General features: G+C 41.6%; 1 protein-coding gene across 3 annotated transcripts; it reads left to right on the forward strand.

Moving 5' to 3' along the window:
• Positions 1–185: 185 nt before the first annotated feature.
• On the forward strand, positions 186–18444 carry LOC131139240 (kinesin-like protein KIF23). Of its 3 annotated transcripts, XM_058088632.1 has the most exons (23): positions 186–311; positions 1141–1207; positions 2217–2345; positions 2426–2531; positions 2606–2742; positions 3325–3437; positions 3510–3680; positions 4778–4890; positions 5440–5561; positions 5682–5784; positions 5856–5935; positions 7538–7657; positions 8166–8325; positions 8488–8652; positions 9679–9845; positions 11135–11308; positions 11651–11845; positions 12051–12338; positions 15845–16078; positions 16207–16295; positions 17648–17699; positions 17809–17849; positions 17970–18444. In XM_058088632.1, the coding sequence occupies exons 1-23, from the start codon at positions 298–300 to the stop codon at positions 17983–17985; spliced, it is 2856 nt and encodes a 951-aa protein (XP_057944615.1). In that variant the 5' UTR covers positions 186–297; the 3' UTR covers positions 17986–18444. The 3 variants fall into 3 exon arrangements, with proteins under 3 accessions (XP_057944615.1, XP_057944617.1, XP_057944618.1); XM_058088634.1 differs by lacking the exon at positions 15845–16078 and having other exon boundaries at positions 188–311; positions 17970–18443; XM_058088635.1 differs by lacking the exons at positions 12051–12338; positions 15845–16078 and having other exon boundaries at positions 192–311; positions 17970–18440.
• The last annotated feature ends 262 nt before the right edge of the window (positions 18445–18706 follow it).

Here is an 18706-nt window from a genome sequence, read left to right on the forward strand (position 1 = left end):
GAAAGTTCAAAGTATACAAATATTAATTTATACCGGTTGTACTTTAAATAGTCTATACTTTCGGCTTTTCCCTTCCGGGGTCGCCACAGCAAATCAATGGCCTCCATCCAACCCTGTCTTGTGCATCATATCCTATTTGAATACATATGAAGGCGGGACTTCCGCCATCGAACGCTTGTCCTGCATTGTGATTGGTTAAAGGACCAGCTGATCCACAGCCGTTTCACAAGAGGGAAATTTTAAAATAGGCGAGAGGCGCTCTTGTATGAAGTTTGGCGGAGTGTAACAGCACAAGCCATGTACAGACCGGGGTATGTAACGTCTTATTTCCCTCACTTGTCAGATACATTAGATTGCGCCATCAATTGGTTCTGGATAAAAACTGTCGATGATGCGGAAGTACAGTTGCACTGTTTAGCGCTCCGTCGGTGTTGCTAAGCTAGCGAGCTAGCTAACTACTTAGCTAGGTCTGCATATGACGACGTAACTTCGCTTCATGCTTTCATTGATTTTGGAACATATGAAGGAATAATTTACACATTCGGATAACGTTCGCAAGATCGTTCCTTTGTTTGTGACTTCACATTTTGATCGTCTGAGTAATAAGAGTCCGGTGTTATTTGAAACGGACCACCGTGACACTTGTCAGTTCATAATGATGTAACGTTATCGGATTAGCGTGAATGATAGTCTGGCTGCTTATTATGCGCACTTAAATATGTAAATTATGAGTAGTGAAAATGAATTGTCAATGTAAAACTACATGACATCAGATGTTTAGTGAAATGTATTTATTTAAATACACAATGAACAGCTATACAAATACATAAAATAAAGACATACCCATATTTCTTACTATTTGCAATCAAACAACAGAACATCAACAACACATAAATTAAAAGTGCAGTGCCGGCACCAGTCATTCATTACAAAGAATCATCTCTTGGAGCCGATTCGTTCATCATTGGTCCATCATTGGTTCATTTGGTCAAGCCTGAACGTCCAGGACCAAACGGGGGACTCTAGTCCTGAGCAGTCATGGGCCAGAATGATAACCTCGGGCAAAAATAGCCCGCTTTGATAGTTAGACATGCGAATGCATCCTCAGGTGTCCATCATTTCTCTTATTGTTGCTTTCAGGAAAGCCAAGACTCCGCGCAGGCCGGGCCTAAAAAAGAAATCCAATGCAGAGAAAGACCCTGTTGGTGTAAGTCAGACGCCTCACGACTTCAACTTGACTCACGTGTGCTCTGATGAACAAATGTTGCTAACACATACACTGGTTCTCAACTGGTGGGCCATTCTGGCTGGGTCGCAGTCGTCATCACGACTTGCATGAAAAGATGTAATATGGAGATCCTTGGTTTGTGTTCACTGCATAGTGAAAGATCTCATTTGGAGAGGGTGGACTCCTTGCACCGTGTCTAGACAACCTCAACAGCATCGGCTTCTTTCAGGCCAAAAGATTTGTTGGACTTCCATCAAAATGGCCAAAAGACACGCATTTGTCCAAGATGGAGGCCAGTTTAGCAAGTGTGAAATCAATCACTTGAAGAGGCTGATAATATTGAAGAAACAGTATATACCATGGGGTTTCCAAAGTGCGGCCTCGGGGCCAGTAAATCTAATACATGTCAAACAAAAAAATGTGAATAAATGTGCAAAATATTATTAGTGTGAAAAAGAAATTGTGATTTTTCGAAAAGTGTTAACCAAATAAAAATAAAATGAATTGTTAAAAACCCCAAAAAATAGACTTTGATAGAAATCTAAAATAAACTAATAGTGAATAACTTCAATAAAAGGTAACAAATTAAATATAAACCTCAATAAAAACATAAAAGTGCAAATTAATAAAAAATAAAAAAGATGTAAATTAAATATTAACCTAAATAAATATGACTTAAGTGTAAATAAATAAAAATGAAAAACTTAAATAAAAATACAAAACCTATATATACCTAAATATTTAAAATAAATGAAAAGGAAAAATGACTTGAAAATGTAAAAAATTAAAAATAAAATAAAAATGACTTAAGAGTGTAAAAAAAAAACAAAACAAATAAAAAAAATGAATGCATGTGGAACTGTGCATCGACACATATCTACTTTTGGACGTGGACTCAAAGCACTCGTGCCTCACAAATGAGATGCCACAGATGGATTGCAGTCCTGTGGTCCTCCATCCCATGTGAATGTTGGGCTTTTGTGTGCAGGTGTACTGCCGTATACGCCCGCTGGCAGGAGAGAGCGAGGAATGTTGCGTGGAAATGATCAGCAGCTCCACCATTCAGCTGCACGCGCCTGACGGCCTGAAAGCCAACCGCAACGGAGAGTACAAAGAGGTAAGTGAGGAGAGGATGCATTGAGTGAAGCTCCCAATGTCGCCAGCGTCCCACGACGGTGTTTCTTGGTGATATTTCAGACGCAGTACTCCTTTAAAAAAGTCTTTGGTATTAACACCACTCAAATGGAGCTCTTTGAGGACGTCGCCAAGCCGCTGGTGGAGGACCTTATCCAATGTAAAAATGGTAGGAGAGCGTAAGCATCTTGATGATCTATTCACGTTGTTCTGAACTTCATCGCCGCCTGTCATTTCTCACAGGTCTGCTGTTTACATACGGCGTGACAGGAAGCGGTAAGACCTTCACCATGACCGGCTCGCCCGGGGACGGTGGACTCCTCCCACGTTCCCTCGACATGCTCTTCAACAGCATCGGCCCCTTTCAGGCCAAAAGATTTGTAAGACCCTCATGAAGGCCCGTTAGACCTGTGGTGATGATACTGAAGGCTTGGTGCGTGCAGTCCAAGGGCTTTCCTTGGCATGTTCTCTACATAGAAGTGAAAAAGAAAGCTAAACCAAACGGCACACATGGATAAATCTGCAGTCATTGACGAGAAAAAGTCCCAAATTTTATAACAATATGACAAAAGTTGTTGGTCAACAATATTATGATGGAAAACTAAAGTATATAACAGGATAAAAGTGGAAATATTAAATGTCGAAATATTATGAAAAAACAAAACTGGGAATAAAGTTCATCATTACAAGAAGAAATTGGAAAAAAGGAAGGGGGGGGGATTGGAGAAAAAGAGCAATGCCAACAATCCACTTTTTCACCTGCGGCGTACCTTCAAGCTGACATGCCGTTTTTCTAGAAATCCATACTAATATGCGGTATAACCTCTTGCTTTAGAAAACATCCTTTCACGTTTTCCTGGCTGGTGTATACACATGTAATGCTTTGCTCATGTAGTTTTTAATCATAATTTTTTACTTTGTATCAAATACTTGCATATGAAATGTTGAGCATTTTGCCCTAGGTGTTTAAGACTGATGACAAAAATGGGGTCGACATCCAGAACGATGTTGACGCTCTTCTGGAGAGACAAAAGCGAGACTGCCAACCCTTGGTGCCCAAAACGCCTTCCTCCAGGTAGTTCTAGTTTTGCGTCTCTGCAATCTCGGCCTGGAGGTTGAAATGTTTTCCCTTTTATGCGTTTTGCAGACAGAAGGCTGACCCAGAATTTGCGGACATGATCGGTCCAGAGGAGGCGTGTAAAGCGGACAACGTGGACGAAGACTGCTGTTACTCCATCTTTGTGTCTTACGTCGAGATCTACAATAACTACATCTACGACCTTCTCGAAGACGCCCCGTTTGACCCCATCAGGCCAAAGTAAGAGGACTCGTGTCCAATTGGGTTCACATTGGGGGGGTGGGATTTCACATTGTCATCTGACAATAATTTTGTCTTTTGTTAGGTGGCTTGGTGTAGGCACGCCCATAAAGAACATGGAGTTAGTGTATGTGGGCCATAAAGCTTTTCATTTGTAGCCTTGGCTTGGCTGTAGCAGTCATGAGTAGCTAATACCTGGCTTTCCCCTTGCACCCATTCATCACCTTTGCTTAAATATCTTATGTTGTTTGTAACGGTGTGCTACATTGGCAGTCAATTCGCAAAAAATGAAAATCTGCAGTTGCTTTTCGTGTTTAATCGGCTTTGTAATGAGCGTAAGAGGGGCTTTATAGCCCGATTTGTTAGATTTTGTTGCCGCAGCCCAGAGTAAACATGCATATAACTGAAAAGATATTCATATGCCATGTACATATAATACTTTACAGCCTTGTCGTTATAGTGGAATAGTGTTTTAGAAGACTATGTAAACAAGCCCTGCCTTACTCTGTTCTATGGCAACTCTGATGTCGTTTGTACCGGTGGACTCGCAGCCTTTTTCCTTAAACCTTCCGCTTTTGTAAAAGAAAAACGAAATCTGAGAACATCCAGCAGCAACACAACATTTTGGCACAATGGCAATTTTGATGAAAACTATCCCGAACATGGCCCACCTGGAGAGGCTGAGCTGCGAGAGCTAGCTCGTCATGGATGGCGCCATTAACTACAAATGTCATTTTTGCAAATTTACCATTTGCTTTCAAAAATGGAACAACCTAGAAGCGAATTCCACACTACAGTATATACAGTACAACATACTGAAGCAAAGCTGATGAATGATGTGATGATCCTACGTACCTATGTTATGATCCCTGTGTGTCATTCTGGCTATGCTAGCTATGCTATGAGCTGCCACTGTTACTCCTGGAATGGCTTGAACTGAATGCAGCTGAATCCCGTCCCTGCCAATGAGGCTGACGTCTGAATCGAGCCCTAACAGTAGATCAGATTTACTCCCCCGTACCCTTGTCCCGCCTTCCCGCCTCTGTTTCGGCCTGCGCCATCGCTGACTTTGTGACTATAAAGTTTTCGTCCTTCAGGCCGCCTCAATCCAAGATACTGCGTGAAGACCAGAATCATAACATGTATGTGGCCGGCTGCACAGAAGTTGAAGTCAAGTCTACAGAGGAGGCCTTTGAAGTCTTCTGGAAGGGTGGGTCCACGTTGGTTAGATGTCCCCTCATGAGACGATGGCAAAGCAGAACTAATTTTCGTCAAATTGCAGTGTTTTTTTTTTTAGTATTGTTTATTTCAAACATTAAAAAATGTGTCATTCTTTTAGTTTTGTTTCTCATAATATGACTTCTTTGGTAATATTTACTGTTTTAGTATTTCATGTATTTGTGTGTGTGGTTGTTAAATTAACACGAAGACGTGTCCAGCCTCATCACGGTGATGCTGTCAAAACATGCATCAAATGTCGTTAAATTCAGCTTTGTGTCAAACAGTACAAAAATTGTCTCACACGAAGACAAAAAAGCCAATCTGCCCAAATGTTAATTTTTATTAACTCATTCGCTATCAAAGATGTAGTTAAATGTAGCACTCATCATAAGTACCGGCATCCCAAGTTCCATCCACCCACCCAGTTTCTATGCCACTTATCGTCACTAGGGCGACGGTACGCTGGAGCCTATGCAAGGTGATGGTGACCATAGTGGAAGGTTATCGTTTAGTAGCTGTGCTCTTTCTGCTCTTTTAGGACAAAAGAAAAGAAGGATCGCAAACACTCAGCTGAACCGCGAGTCCAGTCGCTCCCACAGCGTCTTCACCCTGAAACTCGTTCAGGCGCCTCTCGACGCCGATGGAGACCACATCATGCAGGTGACGTGCCCTCAGCTGATAGCATTTACACAAAGATTTTAAATCTTGGTTTCACGTTGCTTTTTCAGGCTCTGATAACAAAGCAAGCGGATGATTTCATTCCATACTTTTTGTGTTCAGGACAAAAACCAGGTGAATGTGAGCCAGCTGTGCTTGGTTGACCTGGCGGGTAGCGAGCGCACCAGCAGAACCAGAGCCGAGGGGAGCCGTCTGCGTGAAGCAGGCGAGTCCGGCGGATGGTGACCAAGGCTGGTTGGTTTGTGCACGTATCATACGCTTGTGTCTCACCAACAGGTAATATCAACCAATCTCTCATGACTTTGCGCACATGCATGGAAGTCCTGCGAGAGAACCAAATGTGTGGAACCAACAAGGTAAGTATTTTTACTAGGGGTGCACGGTCATTATGGGGGAGTCATGACTTCCTAGCCATAAATCCCATAACCAGTCATGTATAAAAATAAGGCGAGATTATACGTGCTCCTGCCCGTGATGTTAACTTCCCTACAGCTTATTTGTAAACACTTGATTGAACAAAGATTTGTAAGACTCTGATTAAAGTTACCAGGGAATCTTATTACTGTACATATCACCCCCCCCCCCCCATGAAAGTAATATAATTTGTCTTGACCTAAGTTAGCTTTCCATGACGCTCATAGTGTAGGCAAATTCTCAATTGAACAAATGATGTATACCAGGGGTGTCCAATGTGCGGCGTGGGGGCCTTTTGTGGGCCGCAACTGTTTTTTTTTAACCAAACACCTTGAAAAATAAAGTTGAGTTTTTTTTTGGAAAAAATTAAGTTGTGGAAAAAGTTATGTTTCGAGAATAAAGTCAAAGTTTTAGGAGAATGAAGTCATAATTACCAGAAGAAAATGTAAAAGAAGAAACTTTAAATAGTTTGAAAATTTCAAATAAATAACAGCAGAAATGGAAAACCAGTCAAGTCAAAACATTAGGAGGAAAACAAATGTATTCTAACAAGAAAAGCAAAAATGACCTGGTATGATTATGTGGGAAAATGTCATTTTAATAGCATAGTGTCATAATATGATAAACCAAACAGTGAATAAAGTTGTGAGCTTTGGAACATCTGGTTGTGGAAAAAGTTATAAGAATAAAGTCCAAATATTATGGGAACAGTCATTACTATAAGAAGAATATGGAAAACAAGGAAGTTGAAATAGCATGAAGCTGTCACAAGAATAAAGTGAAAATATTAAGAGAAAAAAGTTGCAATTTCACCATAATAAACTGTAAAAATGTCATTTTAGTAGCATGAAGTTATATTGGGGAAAAACATTCAAAGTTGTAGTCTTGGAATATCCGAACAAACTAAATAAATTTGCCATTTTTGGAAAATCAGCTTCATTTGACAGGAGCCAATCATGAGCTTTGAATCAACTCCCAAGGAGATCCGTAGCCCATCGGAAAGCGAAGGAGGTCATTGCTTAATATCACAGTCTGACTCGCAGCGTCATCTTACCAGCAACGCTAAAGTCATCACAGAGCAACTCAACAGTCAAAAGAAATATACAAACATATACCAATACCCGTCGAGAATAAAAACCATTGTCTTCCTTTGCTGGGAAGAAATGCATGATGGGAAGGTATGTAAAAGAGGGAAGTTAAAATGCTTGGAAATTTAAATAAAATGGAAATAAAAACTTTTGCAAGGATAGTCGAAATATTAAGAGGAAAAAATTGTGTTCTCACGATAAAGTCCTAATTTTAGGAGAATAAACTTAACTAATGACTAAAATGTCAGTTTAGTAGCATAACTTTGAAATATAAAAGTATTTTTGACATCGTAATATTGTGAAAAAACAACAGATGATGAATAAAGTTGTAATTCTTGGAAAACGGGTTGTAGAAAAGGTTACGATCGGTGCGATTGAGACCATCCTCGGCTTTAGCAGCAGGTCTCCCGCCCTGGATGGACCAGCTTCTACCTTCACGGTGCTGTTGTTTTCCAGATGGTGCCGTACAGGGACTCCAAAGTGACTCATTTGTTTAAGAACTACTTCGATGGAGAAGGAAAGGTCAAGATGATCGTGTGTGTCAACCCCAAGGCCGATGATTATGAGGAAACCATGGTAAGTCACATTATTCGTCAAAACACGTTCCCTTGCTTGTCTTGCCACTCGCATTCATACCTCCACGGCTGGGATTGACTTGGGATTGCAAGAATCCTACCCCCCCCCCCCCCGAAATGTGCTCCACACGATTGTAGGAGTGTGATATCTGATCGCTCCATAGCTTAGCATGACTGGAGACCAGAATGGATGGAAATGGTGTTAGCAGCACGCTAGCTAGTCAGTGGGAAAGATCAGCAAACATGCGTATATAGCCATCTCATTTCCCTTACTTATCATGTTTTGTTTCTAACAGGAATGGCCGGAATGCCAAAATAAAAGCACCACATGAATACAGAGCCACCATCCACCAGTACTAACCTGGACCTTGTTTAGCACAAATATACACATCAGCTCTAAATACGGTCATATTTGCACCTTTTCTAATATTATTAAGACACAGGAACACGGCACACGATAAGTTGCTCCGTGACGCTTGAAGAGCATAATGGTGTTTTGTGTGCTGCAGCTCGTCATGCGCTTCGCAGAGATGACGCAGGAGGTGGAGGTCGCACGGCCGGTGGACAGGCCCATATGCGGCCTGGCTGCGGGACGCCGGCACAGGAACCAGGCGTACAGGGATGAACTGCCGCGTGGCCTGGATGACCGAGCAGGTCCCAGTCGTGCTGGTAAGTCATAACTGCTTCACCGCTCTGCTACTATGTTGTTTTGGGAACATCTGGTGTGATGGGATTAGGAGTCTGTGTTGCTTGTGTATGACCGTTCATCTACCGACCAAACTCCGAGTCACATTTAACATTTCTTGAGCTGGTTTCTCATGCTCCCCACAGAAGATGACCCAGTTCTGCTGAATCAGCTCATTGAAAGCCTTCCGCCTCTGCCGGCCTGTGAGCTGGTGGACCCGGCAGATGATCAGACGCTGCCACGCCTGATTGAGGTTCTGGAAAGGAGGCATCATATCCGCCAGCGGATGGCGGAGCACTTCAACAAAACCGGTACAGAAGCATAGACGTAGCACGGAATACTCAATCAGTACTGTCTATTTACAGTACACAGAATATTTGGGTTGTAAATCTGTGACAGGCGTTTCCATATGCATCTAGATACACAGGTTGTCATACCTTTTTAAATGCTTACAAACGGAACAATTCATTCAGTACAGTGTACAAACAATTCCATTCGGGAAGGGGACCCCAACCATCAGGCCACGGGCTCAATGTTAAAAAAAACAAAACAACCACACACTTAACAATAACTAAAATAACTTGTGTATATTTCTTTGTTGGATTTGTGCACAAGTTGACACATGCTAGCAAATAACACATATAATATTCTCTCTGGAAAAACAAAGTCCAGGCTGGTACAGGTGGATGGCGGCTCTGTATTCAATTAATGCTTAGAATTTGATGTTGTTCCAGTCTTAGTTATGCACAATACATAATGAGATAAATGAGCTGACGAAATGGTAAGTCTTTATGTAAGTTTATACATGCGAAAATAGATAAGATACTAATATTGGACATAGTAGCAATGCTAACATTGAACATGAAACCATTGTCTAAGTGTGTACCTTTTTAAAAAAAAAATAAAAAATAGCACAAATGCTAACGTGATAATGTTAGCATGCTATCTATGCTAAGACTTAGCTTGATAACACTTAACATTTTATTGCAGCTTTAAAAATAGCAAAAATGTCAATGTAAGTTCATATCTTTTGGTGGAAAAAAGCTAACATGCTAGCACCTAGCATGCCAGTACTTAGTCTTTATGTAAGTTTATGCCTGTAAAAATGATTTAAGCCCAATCATGTCAATCCAGGAGGATGCTAACGATGCAGCCGTATCTCTCGCTTGTCACATCAACTCTACGGATCGTATGTTTGACTTTACAGTTGTTTAGCGGCACGTTACGTTGTACTGTATACTAGCGGCCACCAGAGTGTTTCTTTCAGGCACTACTGGTAAGAAACATTCACTCTATCAAGCCTACTTTAGTTCCTCACATTGTGCTTTCCTCTGCAGCCAACACACTGAAGTCCATGCTTCAACAAATTGATGGTCAGTGTGGCGCAAAGGAGAATGTCATCCATGACCAGCAAAGTAAACTGAGCGAGAAGGACAAAGTTATCATCAGCCAAAAGACGGAGATTGAACGGCTGGAAAAAAAATCTAAAACCCTGGAATACAAGGTATTGTCTCTGCTTCTTACTGTATCTGTTTACAATTCTCATTTTAAAGGAAAAGTGCACTTTTTTATTTTGCCCATCACCCATACTCCTTTTGTAGGACATGAACACATATTTCTCTTTTCAGTGCTTTCTAAATATACAAAAACAGCTAAAAAGAGGCGGCTGAGAATGCATCTGATGGATTCACCTATTCCACCTATAAAGCCTTCTGAAATGGCACCAGCAACCTTATTTAATTTACAAAATGTGACCTGCATATTAACCAAGGTATTGGTTAATATACCAAATAATATAATAGAATATACCATTGTTATTTACATTGTTACCCCCAAGAAGTACGACTGCCGTAGTGATACCTCGCCACACCACGCTGGCTAGGGACTAGCCGGCTAGCATCTAGCTCAGGGGTGGGCAAACTACGGCCCGGGGGCCACATCCGGCCCGCCAAGTGTTTGAATACGGCCCGCCCAATCTTTCCAAAGTATTTCATTTAAACTCAACATACAACCTGGCATCATGGCCTGAGCCAACCTTTTGATGGTTTTATCAATTTCGTTTTTTGACATGGTCTGTTGTTTACAAAGTGCTCCTGAAAAAAGGGACACAAGCACATAATAATAATAATAATTATTATTAGAGTATTAGATTATTATAATTATTATTAGAACTACTATGATTATTATAATTATTATATTAATGCTAATTATTATATTAATTATATATAATATTATTGTTATATTTGCATATTTTACATAATAATAATATAATTATTATTATTTTAATTTTATTGTAATTATAATATTTTATTATTTTTAAAATATTTAAATATAAATATAAAATAATAAATAATAATAGCAGATTGCATGACAATTTTACAGATACAATAATACCAGGTGGACTGTTACGTGTAAAATATATAGTCTGCCCCCCCCCCCCCCCCCCCCCGTAAATTTAGTCATATCAATGCGGCCCGCGAGTCAAAAAGTTTGCCCACCCCTGGTCTAGCTTCACCACACACTCCAAAGGTAACGCTACACACTGGAGCTGCCATCACTGCTGTCTTTTTCTTTTTAAGTTCGGGAAGGTTAAGGCTCTGTGTGGCGTTCCTTTCTTTGTTGCTATGTCAAATCAATCCTTGAAATGAGCAAAATGGGGCAAAAGTTAAAGTATTACATGCTATTTTTGGTTATGGTCATGGTGTGTCGCTGCTCTATAGGAGTCCACAACTCAATACAAAGGGCCAAAAAATTCAAAATAAAATGGCATCCTGGTCATATTTTTCTGCCTAGATTGACATCCTGCAGAAGACCACTGACATGTACGAGCATGACAAACGCTCACTGGAGCAGGAGCTGGAGACTCGGGCTCAAAAGCTCCAGAGGGAACTCTCTGAGAGGAGGCGGATGGAGCAACGCATGCAGGGCATGGTCACCGACACCAGGCTCAAGTGGGAGAAGGAATGCGTAAGTGGAATTGTCATACATCCTTCCCAAAACATATCAGCGTTCAAGCACAGCTGCTCCAAATTCATTCATGGATTTTCTTTGTGGTGTTAGCTGTGGTGACTCCTAAATCAGGAAAAAGCGGAAAGAAACTAACAAAAAAAAGTTGACAAGAATTACACAATGGATGGATACCCTTGATTGACACATGCTGGAGCCAGTTATATGCAGTCACATAGCCACACTCTATTGCCCCCCCCTTCTTTTACAATGTGAAAAAAAAATGTGAAAGAAAAGTTTGATGCCATCCGTCCTTTTTTTTGGATTCCGTTTATTCACTCTACTCTGCTGTTGGCTGTTCAGGACAGACGAGTGAATGCCAAACAGCTGGAAATGCAGAACAAGTTGTGGGTGAAGGACGAGAAGCTGAAGCAGCTGAAGGCCATCGTTGCAGAGAGCAGCAGCAGCACAGAGCGCCCAGAAAAACCACAAAGGCCCTCGAGGGACCGAGATCGCAACCACGGCCAGAAGAGATCCGCATCACCATCCCCTCATCCGGTCAGTGATTTACGATTTCACCAGGTCATTTATGCTAATCATAATATCAAGAACATCAAGGGCATGCGTTTGCCGCTTATTGATCAATTTGGCTACTCTGACTCCTGTAACTGGTGGCAGCATGTTTGTGTGCGACGTAAACTGTGTGTGTTTTTGTCTACCTTAACACGCAATACTTTGGCCTTGTTCCCTCATCACCTTGCAGGACTTCAGGCAGACCCCTTCCCACCAGAGTCAAGGCCAGATTAGGGCAGTTCAGGACACGTCCCCCCCCAGCTATCCTTCAGTAGCCTCCTGCGTCTCTCAGTGGGAGCTGAGGTGCCCAGTAGACACAGGCGCTCCCTGTAGACAAGCGGAGACCCCGCGGCATAGGAGCCGGGCTCCCGCCGCAGACTGTGGCGCCTCCAGTGTGTCTCGCAGGAGAGGCCAGCGCTGGGCCGCAGACGCTGAAAGCAGTCTGGTCTGTGAGCTAGACCTAGAGGCAGGAATAAGGGTTAGTGTGTGTTAGTCCCTTAGATACCCCCACTACTTTGCTTGCTTACTTTACTACCCCTAAAGGGTCCTGACATGACTCATCAACTTTGCGTAAATATCTTCTAGATATTATTTGTAATCATGTTCTACATTGGTGGATGTTTGAAACGGTAGAGTCTCCCTTCCCGAAGTGTCGCCATTGGAGGGCTGTCACTCAGGTAAACAAACATGGCGGCGTACGAGACAGAGGTGTTTCCAGTGATTATAACTTAGATTTGAGCGACAGTTTTTGAGGAGGGAAAAAAGGAAGAAACATATGGAGATGTAATGGAGAACTCTCAGAAGACATTGAGATGATCGGTCACCTTCAAAACGTAGAGTCAATTGTTTGATGGCTTTGCTTTGTGTCCTGAACTCCTCTTTTGAAAGGAATGTTTTGCACATTTCTTAAACTGTAATTTCATGATGAATTGGAAAATGCATTTTTAATATGTTGCCTTGACTGCAGTGGCATTATCTTGGAATCATTCTAAATGTTTGATGGCAAACGTTAACAGGGTTTGTCCTAATGAATGTCACAGAGCTATTTTGACTGACACATTAGCGGCTCTCAGGTTATCAACACGACGTTTGAGGAATTGCTGAATATAATTAATCAGGTCGTCAACAGGCAATCAACTACCTGCCAACTTTGATAATGTGAATGCCAAGTACTAATCATTAATATTTACAATAGTATTTTTAGATTTTATGGATGTTGTGTTTTATAGAAAGAGGTAGATCATTTTGACTTGATGCTGAAAAAGGGCATGCACCCCAGATATACACAAATGATGTTATACAATAAATATACATATTTTCTATATATACGCCTAGTATTTGGATGACAACTACACCGAACCAAGTCGGCCAAATACCTGGAGAAGTGTTTGTTTACTGTTCTTCAGCTGAGACGTGTCGCCTGACGACGTTACTTCTAGAAATGAGGCCGGGCTGTGAGCGCTAGCTAGCGCTAGCTCGTCATGGGTGGCGGCGCCAACGTTGAATGTAACGTTTGTGGATTTACTGCTTACTTTGAAAACTGGAGCAATGTCGAACCTGATTACAAACAATATAGAACATATTGAAGCAAAGTTGATGAATCATGTCGGGGGGGCCTTTTAATAGGTGTATAAGTCTGCTAGTTTCGAATCGCATCCTGTAGCGCAGGGGTCGGGAACCTTTTTGGCAATGGGAGCCATGAAGGCACATATTTGCAGTGTTTTTCTGTGGGAGCCATGTTCTATTTAGAAATAAGTATGTGCGTTCTTAAGTAACAATTTTAGAAGATGATGTCTGATATTATATGATGATAATAATATATCATAATGTTGCTATACTGAAGCTAACCAATAATAATAATAATAATAATAATGTGCCGCGTTCTGCTGCGTGGTTTTGGATGCTGCTACTCATCTGCTTTGTCAAAAGGCTTGGCTCTGCAGAATAGCTAGCTGATCTGATGAACGGAGGCAAGTTTACTTCTCAGTGACCTGGCCTGGCTCCTGCATCATCCAGTAATGGAGTTCTGGTGTCTGACCCGGAATGTATGGGAAGGACAGCAGGCGTCGGCTCTGGCCACCCGCATTCCAGTAGAAAATGTGGACGGATAAAAATGCATGAGAAGGTTATATATTTTGAACCTTGATACTGTTTGAGTTTAAGTGTCAGTGGGAAAAAGAAAGTAAATACCTTTTATGGTGGTTAAATGTCTGAGAGCCAGATGAAGCCTCATGTGGCTCTAAAGCCTTAGGTTCCCTACCCTGCTGTAGTGGTTTGATGCGAGTGTGGCGTTCACATCAGTCCTCTTTGCTTTAAATACTACACCCATCTGTCAAGTGTCAATCATATAGACTGCATGCTAATGGAAGTAGTGTCGTTTGTATGCTATACCTTGCTTGGACACTTTCCTGGGCTTACCAAGGTGCTCTTTACTCTGGCAGCAAGCTGACTTCCATCACTAAGTCATCTTAAACAACTAACTCATCTAACGACTTTGCACGATCCACTTTCCCGTGTCTTTGCATGCCAAGCTACCAAAGTACCAGGATGCTTTCCTGTTTCTGATTCTTTTCTCTGTGGGATTTTCCGATGCACTTGGCTACGGATGTACTGCTGGAACTGTCACACATCGAGTACACGCTGTAGTTCTTGGTTTCCTTTCTGTTTTACATTCTAGAACAGGGGTGGGCAAACTACGGCCCGGGGGCCACATCCGGCCCGCCAAGTGTTTGAATACGGCACGCCCAATCTTTCCAAAGTATTTCATTTAAACTCAACATACAACCTGGCATCATGGCCTGAGCCAACCTTTTGATGGTTTTATCAATTTCGTTTTTTGACATGGTCTGTTGTTTACAAAGTGCTCCTGAAAAAAGGGACACAAGCACATAATAATAATAATTATTATAATAATAATAATAATAATTATTATTATTATTAGATTATTATAATTATTATTAGAACTATTATGATTATTATAATTATTATATTAATGCTAATTATTATATTAATTATATATAATATTATTGTTATATTTGCATATTTTACATAATAATAATATAATAATTATTATTTTAATTTTATTGTAATTATAATATTTTATTATTTTAAAAATATTTAAATATAAATATAAAATAATAAATAATAATAGCAGATTGCAGATACAATAATACCAGGTGGACTGTTTTGTGTAAAATATAAATTTTGTCATATCAATGCGGCCCGCGAGTCAAAACGTTTGCCCACCCCTGTTCTAGAACGTTCCAGGCTGGTTAGGGCTGTGTTCCAAAAAGGGATTCAGACTCGCTCGAGCTAACGAGTAACAAGTGGGGGTGCACAATAATCACTAATTATCAGGCCGATGCGAGGGAATTACAGCGTCATACCAATAACATAGCACCGATATCTCATCATTTAAAACATATAATCATGCAAAAACATAATTCGGTAAAGTAAAAAAAAAAAAAACCTAATTGATATATCAGTAATTGTGCAAGAATGAAGTCTGATTTTTTTTTCTCTCCTCCCAAGTCAAAACATTATGAGACACAAAAACTAAAAGTTGTAATTTCTGGAAAAGTGATACTTTTATGGAGGCAAAGTTAATAATATGGGAATTAAGTCATAAAATTAAGAGATTTTTTTATGAAGTGGAAATATGTGAGCTTATTGTGCACCCTGCTGGGCCTGGGTAGGTGGCTCCTCCCCCTAAATACTCTGCTTTTCCTGATGGCTAATATTCCATTAGGGCAAATCAATCCCATCCTAATTTGATCCAGTCCTTACCTCCAGGTGGGCCCAAACTCCACTTACATTTACATTTACATGTGAAAAGTGGATATCGGTACCACGTCTGTCTGGAATACAAATTAGTTCCAAAGATATCTTCTGACTTCCAGCAGTACGTCATCTTCTCCGCCCCGTCAAAGGCAACTTCAACTTTAATTGTTTCTTGGTTTGTCTCTCCTGCACCGGGAACGTCAGGCGGCCGGGGGAATGAATCCGGTTCACAGGCGCTCACACTCCGCAGGCGGGGAGAAATGGGTAGACCACAAACCGGCTTCTAACGTTGACGTAGACTCGGTCATGCGGCCAATCATACCCAATGCAATCCAAGTGGCCACCCCCAGCGGGAAAGCTCTGTCTAAGAGTCACAAGTACGTGCTCAGACATCAAGAGCTGGCTTCCGACGGGGAGATAGCCACCAAGTTGATCAAGGTAAAAGTCATGATTTGATTGGATGCTGCTCGATATGGCGTTTCACGTATTAAAGGGCCAGACACGTTTGTCCCTATCATGTTTCCTTCCATCATGTTTCCTTTTATCCTGCTGTTTTCCCTCCCCAGGGTAACGTTTTTAAAACCAGAGGTGGCGGCCAGGCGGTGGAGTTTACAGATATTGAGACACTGAAGCACGAGTGCCCGGCTGGACCAAGGTAACATCTTGCAAGTACTACAGTTTACCTCGGATATATCGGATTCAATTGTTCCCACTGCTTTTGTCCTATATAAGCGAAATCCGTTATATGCGTATACCGGAAAATGTCCGTTTTACGCATATATCGGATTTATATCCGGAATATGCGTGAATCGGATTTTATCCGTTATAAAAAGGCACTTCCTTGACTATGTTTCCAATGTACCTGGACGCGCAGGCAACGCTGCAAACGCTGCAAATGACGTAGTATAGCGGCCTGTCACCATTCGGCGAATCGGAGCGCCACGATGTGGCCATCCGATATATGCGAGGGAAATTTAATGGAAATGCATTGGAACGGGACTGGAGATTTTGTCCGAAATAGGCGAAATCCGTTATAAAAAATCCGATATATGCAATGAATTTTTATTGGAAATGCATTACAGAAAAATCGGTTCTTTTTTCATCTGTCCGTTGTGAGCGAATTTCCGATATATCCGAGTCCGATATATCCGAGGTTTACTGTACTAACAACGCAGTAGACCGAGGCCTGACATGCTCATGGATATATGGATTTATCAAACAATAAAAAAAGTAGCTGGGTAGTTATGAACCTTGGATAAATGGACATACAAGTGTATGTGTGTCTGCGCCATGTTAGCCTCTCTGTGCCACACAGGCTGGATGACAAGAGGGTTCACTCTGCATGAGTCTGTGGGCATTGGCTCTACATGAAATGTACACATAGCTAATATAGTATGTCTAATATGGTACGTATATGGCATGTCTGACACAGGTACCCTTGAGTACCACCTACGGCTCAAATGTGTCATGACGCAATCATCTTCCAATAATAATAATCGTAATGATAATTGGTTTAAAAAAAAGTCCAAATGAGCCAATATGGGTGAATAATGAATAGACAGTAAAAAGTAAAATGTATCATGGCGGCCTACCTGAGTACTATGATGGTTACACAACTCTTATCACAGACATGGTTGCTTTGGGAGTACAAGTTTTATTTGCCGCAGTAACGTAGTACCGTTACCTTTTCACACGTTTTGAGTGAACCTCAACTTTCGATTCGGACTCCTTGTCAGGTTTTTAGTCAGCGTGTCGTACATATCGTATGTGATACGGGCTCTAGGAAAGTCTACCTATACTTTAGTTACTTCATGGACTAAGCAGTCCAGCATCCATATGTGATACAGGATCTAGGAAAGTCTACCTATACTTTAGTTACTTCATGGACTAAGCAGTCCAGCATCCATATGTGATACGGGCTCTAGGAAAGTCTACCTATACTTTAGTTACTTCATGGACTAAGCAGTCCAGCATCCAGATGATGAAAGACGTCTTGTCGTGTTTCAGTCGCAAGAGGAGATCTGACTCTTCAGAGACTCAAGAGGAACAAGAAAACCGGGTATGTTTTCACTGAAACATGACGTCACGTGGACCCCCGCCCCCACCACACGTAGATTGTAGTCCTGGGGGTACCGTACGTCCTTTGATGAACTCTTCTTTCCCGCCAGGCTCCTGTCGCCAGCGCAAGCGTGGCCTTCGGCTATCAAAAGTAAGACCTTGCTTCCTATCAGATGTACTCCACTTGCTTCCTTTGTTGCTACCACTTGTTGATTAGCATCTTCCATCTTCTCTTCCTCTTGCTTTGCTTCATTTCCTCTCTCCCTCGCAGACGCAGGAAGCCGTGATGTGTTGCGTCTTTCTACGTGACTCCGGAGCAGGAAGGAACTATGCAATATTTTTAATGTTGGATCATGTCATTTTACACGATGATTTCAGGGCATGCCCCACAAGCTGATTAAGCAACACAATCGGTGTTTGCTGGTAGGGGTTCTCTTTCCTGAATTTTTTTTTCCATCCTGTCCATGTCCTGTATGAGACTTAACTTAAGAAGGTTTCCCTGCCACCCAAACTGATCCAGCATCAGGAATTATTGACTTTTTGTAAGTATACAGCCTTTGTACACGTTTAGCACCACTGCTTTACTTGGCAACATGATCACAAAAGCAACGGAATATGGAGATGTTTCATAGTTTAGTCCAAATCAATGTGCTGTAAATATGTGGAATTATGCTTTTTTTTTTTTTACTTTTGTAAAAAACAACACATTTTTTGTGGCATTAAATGTATTGAAAGAGTGCAGGGTTGGGATGTGACGTAGGAGCATTGAATTGAAGGACAGAGGTGCGTTCACTGACTACGACTCCGTAGACGGTGACAGCCTCAGCACGTAACACACAATCGGCAAGGTCACCTTCATTTAACCTTTCAGCCGGAGCACCGTGACCTTGCTGAAGCCTCTCGTTTCCATCCCGTTGGAAGCGGAGAGAGATGAATGTGCAGTTCTTCACCTGACCACCAGGGGGCGTGCTGGCATCGCCTATGAGGGCCAGCCTGGGTCACATGGAG

This window comes from Doryrhamphus excisus, chromosome 12 (assembly GCF_030265055.1).
Source record: "Doryrhamphus excisus isolate RoL2022-K1 chromosome 12, RoL_Dexc_1.0, whole genome shotgun sequence".
In the NCBI taxonomy this organism is placed as follows: Eukaryota; Metazoa; Chordata; class Actinopteri; order Syngnathiformes; family Syngnathidae; genus Doryrhamphus; species Doryrhamphus excisus.

What these genes read in the sequence shown, in the direction of transcription:
- LOC131139240 (XM_058088632.1), top strand. An exon ending in GAGCCGTCTGCGTGAAGCAG is followed by an intron (nt 5,785 to 5,855) that starts GCGAGTCCGGCG and finishes TCTCACCAACAG; the next exon opens with GTAATATCAACCAATCTCTC. An exon ending in CTAAAACCCTGGAATACAAG is followed by an intron (nt 9,846 to 11,134) that starts GTATTGTCTCTG and finishes TTTTCTGCCTAG; the next exon opens with ATTGACATCCTGCAGAAGAC.